Genomic DNA, 15,083 nt, shown 5'->3' with positions numbered 1-15,083 from the left:
GTCCGCAGAGACCCCAAAAAGTGTGATTAGTCCTTCCTTGTCAACCCATGATCTCACACAGATGCCAGTGCGGCAATCATCAAGAATACGAAAACCAAAGATCCTAATGAACTTATGAACTACTTTTAAATATATTCTTTTTATTTTCATTTCTTAATAAAAATTAAAAAAGAGGGAAGGTATTATGTTATATACCAAAATAAGTTCAGACATTTGTCAACCGAGGGCGCCAGGTACACAAGTTAAAAAGTGGTTTCTTATATACTGGCGAGGACGCAGGAGGAAGTTAGTCTTGCACTGTGATAATAAAAGGGAGTTATTAAACGCATCTCAATTACTAAAATATTCATAGTTATGTAAATAATTCATTCTTTATTAAATGCCAATTTTTAAACAACGCTTTATTGATCTAACAACAAACACAACAGATGTTGACGGCGGAAAAATGGCAATTGAGCACCCGCGAAGAGGTGATGTTCCAGTGCGCAGAGTGCATCGACACCACTAACAGAAATTATCATTTCACTGTGCGCAACAAAAACACAACGGAAAAAAAACCTTTTTTTGTTACCAGTGTAACTACACAACTGCCCATAAGAGTAGTTTGATTGTTTACTAAAGTATGCATTCCGGTGAGAAACCATGTGAATGAGACCAGTGCTGCTACTCCTGCACGCAAAAGACCAGATTGATTGTTTACAAAAGAAGACACTGGCGAGAAACCCTTTGGATTCACCAAATGCGGATACCGGGCCTGACATAAGAACTCGTTAGCACTCCACGACAGAACACAACATGCTCAGGAGACAAAGCCCCCCAAAATTCCAAGTAGCGACGGACACTTCGCGACGAAAGAAACCGTCCAATGTCACTCACGAATTCACGGTCAGCCCGGTAACGAAAGTGGCCTTTCGAGCTGCCTCAATGGACGGCCATCACGGAAAACATCGTCACAAGCACGGCTAATCGACACCCTTTGTCGTCAAACGTAAGTTAAGTCTTGCTCGGTGCTACTTCGACGCTTGACGGATGAAGAGCACGGCTAATCGACTAGGAAATCCCGGTTTGAGAGCAATGGCGCAGTCGGGGTTTGCGGTGCAGGATTCAACCTGTTAAAAATACGATCTAAATAATAGTTCCAATATATCATCGCTACTTGCTTGTCCGCCGCAATGTCTTGTGCGATTAAATACAGTTCACCACGTTCCATGAACATGTAGGTTAGTCAATGGCATGACGAAGCGTCGAAAGCCTCCATTAAAAGTCTGACGATGTACGCCAGTAGAGGGACAATGAGAGAGCTGGGACACGAGCTGGAGGTGGGATTGTGGTGTATGTTATAACCCGTAGAAAAACAACATATGTTATTTCGTTGTAGTTTTTTTTAAAGGAAAGATAAGATATTGATGTCATACCCATTTAAGAAATAAACTGGTATATAAGGCGATGACAAAAACGTCATCTGCTAACCTCGTATCACAACTTGAAAATAAAGCCTAGTAAGTAATTTTTACATGTTTTCAATAGATTTTCATACTAAAAATATTTATTTTAGAAGATGCCTTGTATAATTGAAGGGAATTTTCTCCGTGTGAACGGATACTACAACGTTTCTCTTGACGGAAATTGGGGAAAAAGCCGTCTATAATTTAAAACCCAGTTCTCTTACAGGGAAGTAGTTATGTGCCCTCTTCCTAGCCAAAAGGGGGCGTGGCTACCGCGTCCCCAGCTGCGTGACGGGGAGGAATGAAGCGGGGAATCGCGATTCCGCCCCCCCCCCTCGGGCGCGTGTCACGCGCGCGTGACCTGAATAATTAATGAGATTAACAGGTGTTAATTAGTTGACCTGTCAATCAAGTAGGTAAGCAAGTGTTTTAAAAAGGGTGCATATTAATGAGCGTGGTATTGTTTAACTAGGTGGATTACCGTTATGGGTCATTGACCTGTTAGATAGTAACATGTGTTTAGGATCATCAAGTAGTTATATTATATGTTTGAATATTAATTTTTGGCGGGAAAGTGTAAGCGTCGTGTGTATAAAAATCAACAAGTGGTTAAACGCTTTAGGTTTATTAATGTACACTTATGTTTGACATGAATATTAATATATGGCTTAAGTTTGTACCTTTATAATTAACCGTTAGGGTTCATGACCTGGTAGCTATATGGTTGTTAAAGTTTTGGCGCGAATTTAACATGTGTTCTGAAGACCGTTAGAAATTGTAAGCGTCGATTAACAAGTAGGAATGGTACGTTTTAACCAATCTGTATGAAAATGGTTTATATAATACAACTAACGTGTATATTAAGAAAGAGACAAAAATAAATATAAACAGTTTATTTAAATTAAAATTTTAAGGGCGCCACCTAAAATTACATAAATTAGTTGCTAATATAATAAAACATGTTGAATATATTACCCCCTTCCACGATGATTTTGATCCCCGGCGCTAGAAAAAATTCATATTATAATTTCATACGTATTAAAATATATTTAACGAATTACCTTTCCTCAAGTCCAGTACTCGCATTTCCGCCGACAATGACGGGTTGATCAAAATCTCCCGATAGGGAATCGTGGGAGAGTTCGAGGGCGTTGGGGAGTTCTCGGGTGTTGGTGGGTCCGAAGGCGTGGAGGGTGGTGGCAGCGTGTCGGGTCCTATTGTTAGAAATTTTATAAAAGTATAATAAAAAATAGAAAATAATTACTTCGAACTGGTCCTAGGTCCGCGTTTTCTCCTATAATTTAATAATTATCAATTACTTGTTACAGTATATTATCAAAAGTACATTACTTCCGCGTCCTCTCCCCTTCACTACTTTAATGAAATCTGCTGTAGTGTTGGAAGCCCTAAATTTTTAAATTTTTGTTGAAAAGGTTCGTATTAAGACGTTTTACAACTTACATTGTAGTTCAGGAACGAAATGTGATAAAACATGAAAAAATCACGCCTTTTATACCCGGCAATCTTAACCTAAATATTTGATTTACTATAGCTCGAGGTTAGGTTCGTGTATGGAATTTTTCTCGAGAAAACATTGATTTATTTTAAAAAACCGTTGCGTTAATAGAGTACGTAAAAATTGTTACAAAACCATTAGAAAATGGAGTTTCCTAAGCATCCCGCTAGGGGTTTATTTACCACATGTTGATATAAAAAAAAACGTTGCGTTAATAGAGTACGTAAAAAAAAAATTGTTACAAAACCATTAGAAAATGGAGTTTCCTAAGTATCCCGCTAGGGGTTTATTTACCACATGTTGATATAAAAAAAACCGTTACGAAAAATTACGAGTACCTAAAACCGTTATGAAAATTAGCATGTGTTATAGAAGTTCCTAAGCGTCCCGCTAGGGGATTTTTGTTTATTACGAAAAATTACGCATGCATTAATAAAAAGCGTTAGATAAATTAGCATGTGTTATAGAAGTTCCTAAGCGTCCCGCTAGGGGGTTTTGCGACTATAAATAGAGGGACGCGCTTTATTTGCATTTATTTCACAACTTGCATTCGACTTGAAGAAATTGTAAGTAAATTTTAAAATTTGGGGAATTACCTTTTTTAAATGACCGTTTATTGTTAGGAAATTATTCTGGCACGATGGACTTTGACCGCAAAGTAATAGTTTATTAATTCAGTCTATTTTTTATACCATTTAATTTAGTTTAATTTTTAGAACCAATCCGAAACACCTCCCTGCTCCCAGGTCAATAAGGTCCGTCGTCGATTAGATTTCGGAAATAAAGTAAATATTAAGAAAACTCGTTTCGAAGTAGACATCCCGAAGAATCAACCCGATATCATAGATTTAACATGCCACGAGGTACTCGATAGCCCTTCGAAACAATCGCCATTCAAACCAGTTGATGCGCCACCCAAAAGCACCCTATCCAAGCCAGGTCCATCTCAACCGGGTCCATCTCAAGCCGGTCCATCTCAAGCCGGTCCATCTAAGCCAGTAGACGACGGCTGGACGGATATAGTCGTAGAGTTTTCCCGCCATAAAAATTTCGGGATAAAAATTGCAAGTTTCAAAAATAACTTGTATTTAGATATAAGGCGTTACGTCAAAAATAGCGATCGGCCAACCGCGACGAAAGACGGCGTTTGCGTCAAACTAGATTCGGCGTATGAGTTAAAAGAGTATCTAGAACAGATAGTTTATGAAGAAGGTGATTTTCAACTAAGAAACGAGAAGGTTGAAATTCTAGCGGGTCGGCGAGGTGAAGTTCTAGTTTACAAGAACCGTGGACGTCACTACGAAAAACTATTAAACTTGCAGAATTCCGGCGAAGTTTACGACGTCGCGACAACGATTCAAACCGTATTAAATATTTACGCAGGACTTTAAAAACACCATGGCCCTCGATCTTAGCACCCGTTTCAACCCTAAAAATTTTTACTCGATAGATAAAATCATTGCCAGTTCTTCTCGAAAGTATAGGTGTAAATCTATGCTATTCGAGTGTAATTTTAAAAATTTAGACCAATTAAACCACGCGGATATCAGTAACCAACTGACCCGTATTTTCCAATCAATATTAGATAGAATTACGGCCGATAATTTAGGCTACACGCGCGTCAGGGTGGTGGTAATTTCCGATGAGCTGCACGATCCGATAAATTTCCAACTAATGAATATTAATGAGTTGACAGCTGAGAGAATTTTAACGGGGATTGAAAAGGTAGCGCAGTCCGTTAAGACAATTTATTTAGAATCACCCCTCAGATTCGACCTAATATTTCTTCAAGATACCCCTATGAGAGGACCCCCTCGCAGCGTTAGAACAAGAAGTTATGAATGTTTAGATCAGTATATCAACCAAGGTAACACATTTATTCCCATTAGAAATACGGACAATTTATGTTTTACGAGAGCCCTGGCGGTGGGAAGAGTTTTGGCCGACTATCAGCATTTAAAAAGTTTAGGACTGGGTGCTAGTTTTAATCAAAACGATTTAAAGACAATTAGAAACGGGACAAAACCCGAACAAGAAATTGAAGCCAAAAAATTACACGCCCTAGCGGGGGTTCCCGAAGGCCCCGTAGAAATAATTGATATTAACCGATTCCAAAATATATTACCCGACTACCAAATTATATTAATCTCGGCGGACGATAATTTCGATAAAGTGTTTATTGGACCCTTCAAAGAAAAACAAATTTTCCTCTTAAAAATTAAAGACCACACCCACGTCGTACGATCTTATTCGGCCATGTTTGGGGTAAAATCTTTCTGTAAATTTTGTCTTACCCTGTTACATAATATCAAACAGAAAAAAAGTCACGACTGCGGACCCAATCTTAAATGCCGCCGGTGTCACGGTCCGGAATTCCACCCTAGTTTAGAACAGGCTACCCGTTGTCATGACTGTAATAGGTATTTTGCCGGAACAAATTGTTTCTCCCAACACGTAGAACTAGGAACCTGTCAGGTTTTAAAACGGTGCTTGAATTGCGGGAAAGACTATGAAGGCAATCATAATTGCGACAACAAATGCGCTTTTTGCAAAATTGAGCATGCCAAAAACGAGTGTCACGTCCGCCCATTAGAAATAAAATCGAATGAGAAACGACTATGTTATTTTGATTTTGAAACCATAACGACTGACACTAAAATTAGACCAATTTTAATCATTTCCGCGATGCAAGAAGCGCCATTTTCGACCAATTATGATTACCGAAAATTTCACGGCTTTGATTGCGTTCAAAATTTCCTAGATTATTTATTAGCATGCCAGGTGACAGTTAATGGTCGGAAAAGAGATACGGTTACGAGGCCGGTCTTTGAAAACGTCATATTAATTAGCCATTTCGGGAGTGGTTTCGATACGTTGCTTATTCTTAACGGTCTATTAAAACGAAAGATTAAACCCGAGATAATTTATACCGGTTCCAAAGCCCTGGGTATGTTTCTCGCCCAATTTAAAATAGCCTTTATCGATAGTTTCATGTTCCTACCTACAGCCCTTCGAAATTTCTCGAAAACTTTTAAGATTGTCCAAAAGAAAGGTTATTTTTGTTATTCATTCGCTACGGAAAACAATTTAGATTACATCGGCGTCCTCCCCGAGAAAGAATATTTTGGTATCGACAAATTTACGGACGAGGAAATCGTGGAATTTAATCAATGGTACGACTCCCAGCGTTACGTCGTTTTTGATCTAAATAAAGTTTTAACCGAATACGCGATCGATGACGTTAAACTTTTACAGAAAGGATTCGATAGTTTTAGAAATTTATTTTTAAAAACAGTCGATTTTGATTTGTTAGGGTCAAACGCCATAACGTTGCCGGGAGCCGTCACAAATTTATTCCTTAGTAGATTTGTCGAACCAAACACTATCGCGATTGTTCCGGGGACGGGTTATAGGAAACGGCATAGTGTCAAGGCCCTAAAATGGTTAGCTTATTTGGAAAAAAAACTCAACGTGAAATTTCAAACGGCGCGATCGCTAGGTGGAGAACATGTCATTTACCCCTATCGATTAGACGGTTATTGTTCCTCGCCCGAAATAATTGCCGAATTTTACGGCTGCCATTACCATAAATGCCCACTGCACACTGACCACCAGGCTTACGATAAACAGTTAAAAGTTTATAATTTAAATATTTATCTCAAAACCCTCGACCGCGAAAATTTTTTAAAAAAGGAAAGGCCTAATGCACAGTTTATTAGTATATGGGAACACGAGTATGATCAGTTAGTAGAAGACCCAGCAATTGCGAGTTTTTGCGAATCCCTACCCTTTACCAAACCGATAGGAGCGAGAGACGCCATTCGTGGGGGGAGGGTCGAAAACTTTGTAATTTACGCCGAAGCCACTCCCGATCGACCAATCAAAGTTGTGGATTTCAATAGCATGTATCCGTCGGTCCAGATGAGTTCCTATAAATATCCCAAATCAAGCCCCGAAATTATAACTTGTAACTTTAATTTTTCCGTTAACGCTTATTTTGGTCTGATTAAAGCTACGGTGCTGCCACCTACCAATTTAAACCTCCCAATTCTCTCAGCTAAAATTAATAGTAAAATTTATTATACTCTCTGCTACAAATGTGCAGCTGAACAATGTTTCGAATGTACCCATACTGATCGAGAGCGTAGCATAACCGACGTGTGGACGACTCCCGAGTTTTATCTAGCGATAGAGTACGGTTACAAAATTATTACAATTCACGAAGTACATCATTACCGAGAGACATTTGATAAAGATTGTCCTCTATTCGATGACTATATTCGGCTTTTTTACAAAATCAAAGTTCAAAATTCGTCGTATCCAAAAGACATAATTACATTAGAACAAAAACTTAATTATTTACGAGACTTTAATGAAATTGACGGGTTAGATTTAAATTTAGACGATATAACCGATAATCCCGCTTTAAAAGCTATCGGCAAACTTAGTCTAAACAGTCTGTGGGGCAAAAATTCCATTAATTTAAATCGAGGCCAAAGTGTTTTTATTAATTCTTATAAGGAATTAGTCGAAATTTTGGCCGATAAAACCAAAGAATTAACGGATTTTAAACTACTAGACGATGATATAGCCTTAGTCACCACTCGTTTTCGGGAAGACTACGTTCCAACTTATCGGAAAGGGTCACCAACGATAGGCGCGTTTGTAGCCAGTTACGGCCGTATTAAATTATACAAATTAATGGCTCAAATTGGTTCTAATTTAAATTACGTCGATACTGATTCTGCTTTTCTTTATATGAGTAAAGACTTAAATATTCCGCTAGGGACTACCCTAGGTACATTAGCTGACCAGTATCCCAATGAAAATATAAAAGCCTTTGTTTCCTTGGGATGTAAAGCTTATTCAATTTTATTCGAATCTGGAAAGATTGTCACTAAACTTAAGGGCATTACATTGACTAAAAAAAATCAGTCAATTGTCAACTTTGAAGCTTTGAAGGACCTCGCTACACGCAACCAACAATTGAAATACAGCGTCGAAGTCCCATTTAACGTGAAACGTTTAAAAACGGGGCAGCTATTCCAAAAACCAGCTGAAAAACTCGTTGGATTTACGTCTAACAAGCGAATCTTCAAGAGCGACGGTACCAGTATTCCCTTCGGCTACAAAAATGTCAGTAACGCGGCTCAAGTTTAAATCGCCGACCACGTTCCTCATCAGTGGACCGAGTCGATGCGGAAAAACAGTTTGGACTTTTCGGCTTTTAAAAAATCGACACACGCTGTTCGAGAAACCTCCCGAGCGAATCATTTATTGTTATAATATTTGGTCGGAAAAATTCAATGAGCTTAAAAAAATTATACCTGATATCGAGTTTCATCAGGGTTTATTAAGTGAGAAACCGGAAGAAATATTTGATAGTTCTATAAATAACTTGCTCGTTCTCGACGATCTCTCTCAAAGTTGTTTAAATAACGCGTACGTTTCGGAATTATTTCGTGTTGGTAGTCACCACTTAAATTTAACTATATTATTCTTAACCCAAAATGTTTTTGGTCAAGGTCGAGCGGCTCGCGATATTAGCTTGAACTCATCGTACATTGTTCTATTTAAGAGTCCGCGTGATCCTAGTCAGATTAAATGTCTCAGTCGACAAGTATTTCCTAATAACCCAAATTTTCTAAGTACTGTGTACAATAATGTAACTGCTTCTCGACCCTATTCTAATATTGTTTTAGATTTAAATCAAGAAACACCAGAACATTTCAAAGTGCGAACAAATTGCTTATTTGAAGAGGGCCCAATGATAACTTTTCTAGAGTAATGGTGACGGGTTTAAAAATAATGTTTAAAAAAAAATTTATTCTGTTAAATATATTCTATAAAAAATATGTGAAAATGTTTTCATTGTATAAATTCTTTGTGTTTTTTGAATAAATTTGAATGTATTTATAAAATTGTTTCATTACGTAAGATGACTTGGCCACGAGCGATACGGGAACATAAACCTTATTTAACGCTCATTAAAAAAGCTTCCCCCAGTCAGCGCAAATTTTTAATTAAAAACGCTAGTCCCGAACAATTAAACTCTATTTCTAATATTTGTCTTAATATTACCCGGGGGGCGCTACCTGTAGGCGCAAATAGGAAAAAAATATTACAGCGCTATAAAGCGTGCATCAGAAAACTTGCTCGTAAAAATTTAACCGACTTAAACCGTCGAAAAATTCTAATATCTCAGCGAGGCGGATTCTGGGGTGCAATTCTCGGTTCATTAATTCCCGTGGTTCTTAACCGTATTATTAATCGATGAAAAAATTCGTTTTAGTCCCCGCTGATAGCTATTTTAGCGATACGGCCAAATTAATAGACATTATTCAAAATCAAATGAAAAGTATCATAAATAAACCGATTAAAGTAGGGAGTGAGGAGGATACGTTACGAGAGTATTTAACTATGCTTCAAAGGTACTTTAAAATTAAAGAATTTCAAGGAGTCCCCGCCGTTCGTTTAGAGCCCCCAGCGATGCCTCCTCCATCGAATACGTTAGCTCCTCTTCTCGCACCGGCGCAGATTATACGGCCCGTGGCCCCTCTTCTCGCACCGGCGCAGATGATACGACCCGTAGCTACACCAACAAATTCTCCGAGAAATGTCTCTCGCGGTTCCCCCGTTTCACCCAGTACTACGTTGATTTCTCCCGATCCGATTCCCGTTTATCTACACGCGGAACCGAGACCCCCTCTTCGACCTACTCCCCCAGTCCCGGCGTTTCTACCGGATCATTTGATAGCGGAGTCAACACCGAATATTCCCGAAGCCGTCCACGAAGCACTCCGCCGCGAGTTTGATCCTCTTTCAAGTAGTACACCACGCCGTTCCGAAAGTACCAGTAACATAAGGAACCTCTTCAATACGTCTGAAGGCGCGACGGGTACTACACGAGACAGCGACGTAACGTATAGGCCATCGGCTGAAAGCGTGGAGAATTTATCGGAGGCTGTGTCTCTACCATTTTCGGATAAAGATTTGCAAACGAATGAAAAGCACGTGAAGAGGAGACTAAATGTTCGCAAACCTTATCCGACACCTAAAAACAGACGCCGCGCATTAAGCCCTCTTAAAAAATGGAAAAATTGATACAATAAAAATTTATTGATTACAATATTTATTTTCGTGATTCATTAAATGCAGACACATATTCCATAACGAGATTATGTCATTGATATATAGAGTATCATTATACATATCTAATATTTCTCTATAAGTATACCCCGAACATTTACATACGATATAAAATAAACAATGAGCACCGCATGTTTCCGAGTCAATCGGTTGGATAATATTTTTATTATATACCCACTTTTTAGCTAAATGACCCAAGTTAAAATTGTACGTAACAGGTGAATTTCCAAACGAACAGAAAAATTCTCCCTTTCCCGATTCAATAAACACAGCGACCCAATGAGAACCTGGTTCCGTCGAATCGTCCGTATTTATAATAAAACAATACGTTTTCTGTTTCGGCGCTTTTTTGGGAATCGCGTCTTTGGAAAATGTACCAATGTAAAATGGGCGCGTTCTATAATCACATTTCAAAAATTCATCAAGCTGATTAGTATTCATGATAGAATCTTTTGTAGTTCTTCGGGATAGAATGAACCCAAGATGACTTGATTATTTTGATCTTGTATGACGTAAACAGGACGAGGTCTATTAATCACTCTCTTAATAGTAAACACTTCCTTCGACCAGTATCCCTTGTAGCCTTTAGTAAACGCTTTCGGGGCTTTTGTTAATCGAACACGTTCACCGACTTTGAATTTGGCTTTTTCCCTAATTGATTTTTTACCGTAAAGATTTTTCCAAACTAAATGCTCATTATCAACCGTTACTTCACACGGTTTGAACCCGGTCGACCTGTGTACACTGTTATTATACGATCTAACAATTTTCGGTAAATCCTTAATGAAATTTGGTTTCTTAGTTTTAGTAATTAAACGATATATTTTGTTCTCGAGAGTTCTATTGGCGCGTTCTACGATTCCGCATTTTATGTCCCCGTAACTTACAAAATGTTTTATATCGTTCTTTTTTAAATAATCCTGTACGGTCTTATTAAGAAATTCCTTTCCTTGATCCGTATTAATTTTCATGGGTTTATTAACTTTGTGAATTTTTTTTAGCGCCTGTAGAACGTCTTTCCCGCTCTTTGTTTTCAAAGGTAACGCGGATAAAAAGCGCGATAAAACGTCAATGTTAACTAAAATATAATTATAATCCGGTTTCAACTCGTCCAAAACTATTAAATCCATTTGATGAATTTCATTCAGTGACGTCACATATGTTGGTGTACGAGCAAATTTAAGCTTTCGGTCTCTATGCAACGTATAGGGGTCTTGCGTTAACAACCATTTTTTAATTTTGGTCTTTGGAATTAAGGGCAAACTTTTTTCTAATCGCTTGACACCACCTAATCCCCCTGGATTTTCAGGATCGTAATAGACTTTCTCTATGGTTTTATTCATGGCCGCGCGCTTTGACCTTTTAACTTGTAATAAAAATTAAACAAACCATATTCTTAAATTTATACTCTTTATTAAAACAAAAATTCTGTAATAATTTCATTTACATCGTTAACCATTGCATGAAATAAATTATGTATGTTTAAAGAACAATGTGGGTAGTTTTCGTTAAAATTATTTAGAGTCTTTTGATAATTGACCAGAGGAAGAGCTCTTTTCACATTAGCCTCAAGCCTTTCAGACCAATGCGAAGCTACGGGAAGGCACGTAATGTCATGAGCCAATTGAAAGTGACATGCTGTATTTTCACAGGATCCCGTTAACGACATTAGAATCTCGGTTAATTCGTCTTTAATACATTTCTTCATACACTGGTAACAGTTTTTTCTCTCCTGAATTTCCGTATTAAGACTTAAGCGAATAATTTTTAACCGCTCCCAGCTTGTTTTACACATTGCAAAACCGTTTGAAGTCGAGTACAAGACATTATACTTGTCATTAGCTCCGCGGACGTGCGAACGCAAATCAATAAATTTACCTCTTTGACATATAAATCCTTCGAGTTTTACGTAATCGGTTAGCCAACTATGAAATCGGGTTGGGGGTTTTGTCAAGTCAAAGAATGTGTCAATTTCATCGGAAAATGTCCATAAGTTTTCCCAAACGTTAAGATTAAATGAAACGTATTTTCTATGCCCTTGGCGTTTAATTTTAAGATCGGTACCCGGAATGTCATTTGAAAGAAAAATTTCCAGTTTATCGGAGAGATAATGAGAGCGTGACATGGTTGAACGATTGCAAGCGAGGAACTGTTAAACCGCTTAAGGTAAAGTGCTTTAAATGGGTTTTATTCGGCGTTATAAATTACTTTGCGATCGCGTGTTATCAAAATCTCATTATCGAATTCAAAATACATTATACATGTCACATTATGTGTTAATGCGTTTTTAAATTGCACATCGAGTCGTAAACTACCGTCCTTTCTAAGAGACATATAATCCCCACTAGCATTGTTGTCGCTTGTTAGATCGAATAGATACATGTTATACCCGGATTTAAAATTTTTAAAACTTATGAAATTACCACGGTCGGCCCCATCGATCCCCATCGCGGAAAATAGACTCTGATAAGGTAAACAATAATTCCCTTCGTCGTAGTCCATTTGGAACCCATCGGGAGGATAACGATCAGGACCCACCGAGAGGGACAAACCGGTCACGTTTAAATGTTCAAATTGTAAACTATTACTATTCAATGACCCGATAAACGCATCTTCCTTGACAAAAACCACAATAGCTCGTTTCGGTAATCTACCTAAAATGATGTTATCGCGGTTTATACTCGTTAGGCCTCTCGCTACGCTAAAATTTTTAACAATCGTTTGCGTTAAGGGAAAGATAGCTGGAATATCTGATTCTAGCATTTTTGCATGCGCCAATACGATTGAAGGATTAACTTTAACTTTTGTCACGTACAAGTACGCTTGGTCTATAACTAGTTTATAATCCTTGCCTGCTTCCATAGACATGACGGTAGTTAGGCGCGGGCTTCTAACTAAACGAAATCGTACCGGAACTTGGTTTAACATAAACTTATTAATTTTGCAAATATCAACAGACAAAGGCCCCATTATTTCAAAGGATTGCGATTCTTTTGATCTTGAGCCTCGCTTCAGGGCCCCGTTGGACTCTGACTTGAACGTATCTAACCACATCTCCGAAGGCTTGGTCGTAGACTCCATATAAAACATTCCGTTTTGGAGCTGCGAATTTTTTGCATCTTCTCCATAGTTGACTAATTTTTCAATGTAGGAACTGTAAGCGTAGCAGTTGTTCGCGGACTGGGTAGAAGTATCCCCGAGATAACAATCGCATTGACTAAAAAGCGACCCTATAAGATTATTCGTTGGTGCCACTTTTGTTTCAACGGCTGGGACATTCGATCCATCGTTATGTAAAAGTCTCAGTTTCAATTTTAACATAGTTTTTGATAAATCCATATATAAATCTTCCGACGCGGGAATAAAAAATTCCAGAGGGCCATTGTCCGATAAATTGTTTGTTGGTAAATATCTTATTTCCGTTGTGGTAATTACATTAGTATTGACCAATGGGCGTTGAAAAATATCAAGCTGACTTAGCATTCCCTCGTAAACCGCCATTATTATCCTAAAAAGTCAAGTTTGGTTCTTTTTGTAACTCTCCGTTTGGACACTTTTTTTCGTTTCCTAATGGGGCCCGTTCGTCGTTTACGGCAGCCGCTGCCAGACTGATTTCTCGTTAATCGATCAGCCGCTTTATGTAATAAATTGCTACCGGCGATTCTTAAATTGTTCTTTAACGTTTCTTTAGGGTCATGTCCTTGTTTTAAATCTTGCCACCATCTCTTGCCTACTCCAAAAGCCTCATTGGTCACGGGTTTGATAATGGGTGTTATATATTTTATCAGCTTTTTAAAAATTCCGCCCACGCCTCTTCCCCGTTGATAAACAGGTCCGGCAAAAAATGGTCCGCCACCATATTGTTCGCGGTAATATTTGAAATAACTTTCACTGTCGGCCATTTCGTCTCAAATGAAGTCTAATGACACTTTTTCCGTTTATAAAGGCTATTGTTTCGCCAAAATCCGTTTTCATGTCAATGTCAACTATTTCTGTATTATTTGTTCTCAAAGGATAGTAATCAATTTTGTCAAAAATAATAGATTTTTCAAACGGCTTATCATTTCCAGCTAGCGGTATTATTTTCATCAAAGGGGCAAACGTATCGCCTACATATTGAGGGTATATTAAATTTGAATATATATATAGTGTTCTGGCTCCCATTGATAAATCAGCAGCGTAGAGACTATCTGTATTGGCCAAGAGTTCACTAAAGCGCGTAAAGCCTAGCATTTCACCGAGACCTTTCTCAGATGAATGAAATATAATTGCAAACCCCGCCGCGGCTCCAATGTGAACGGATCCATTATGGTTAATGGTTAATTGAAATTTATCCCTTATTTCCTCATCCAAGGTTAACATCATTGCGTCTAAAATGTCTTGGACACTCGAGTAAGCACCAGTCGGTATTTGATAATCAATTCGAGTTTCGACTCTAAACGCGGCGTCTTGTACATTATCACTTCTAATTTCAATGTAATTAAAGTTATTTAACGATAAGGACTTTATATAACCAGCAAAAGGTTTCGTACAAAAATATGACCCAATATGAAATCCGTCTTTCCGATATGGATTTATGTTAGGTTCAAAATCGAGAAGCTCTTTAATTGGTCCATTGGGAATTCTAATATGGTAGTTATTGGTGGTTATCAAATTCCAACAGAGCCCGTTTGGTTTTGTGTGGAGTTCAATTTTAATTTCATTATCAAGCCCAAATTCTTTTAAACTTTCATTAAGCGCTGCAATAAGTTTGCGCACGACACTATATCGAAGGATATTTCCATTCTGGTCTTTCTCCGCTTCAATTTTACCCACTTTCACTGATATTTTAAAGTATGTAAACGGTTGCACGTTTTTAACGGTTGTCGTGGAAACTGCTAAAAATGACCGGTTTTTTTCTGTAATATTTTCCCATGTTGGCGGTAATATAATTTCGCTAATTCCAACTTCAAAATTTGAAGGTACATTTAAAG

At 38.0% G+C, this 15,083-nt stretch overlaps 1 protein-coding gene across 1 annotated transcript; it reads right to left on the bottom strand.

Moving 5' to 3' along the window:
- Nucleotides 1–286: 286 nt before the first annotated feature.
- On the bottom strand, nucleotides 287–13,431 carry LOC149949103 (uncharacterized protein F54H12.2-like). Its single transcript, XM_090169346.1, has 4 exons — nucleotides 12,534–13,431; nucleotides 2,710–2,739; nucleotides 2,507–2,659; nucleotides 287–297 (listed from the first exon to the last, which is right to left on the bottom strand). Exons 1-4 carry the CDS (start codon nucleotides 13,429–13,431, stop codon nucleotides 287–289), a joined length of 1,092 nt encoding a protein of 363 aa, XP_090025472.1.
- Nucleotides 13,432–15,083: the final 1,652 nt, after the last annotated feature.

Source organism: Leiobunum rupestre, chromosome 3, assembly GCF_980474605.1.
Source record: "Leiobunum rupestre chromosome 3, qqLeiRupe1.1.hap1, whole genome shotgun sequence".
NCBI classification, from domain to species: Eukaryota; Metazoa; Arthropoda; class Arachnida; order Opiliones; family Sclerosomatidae; genus Leiobunum; species Leiobunum rupestre.
This window is presented reverse-complemented; position numbering and strand designations above follow the sequence as displayed.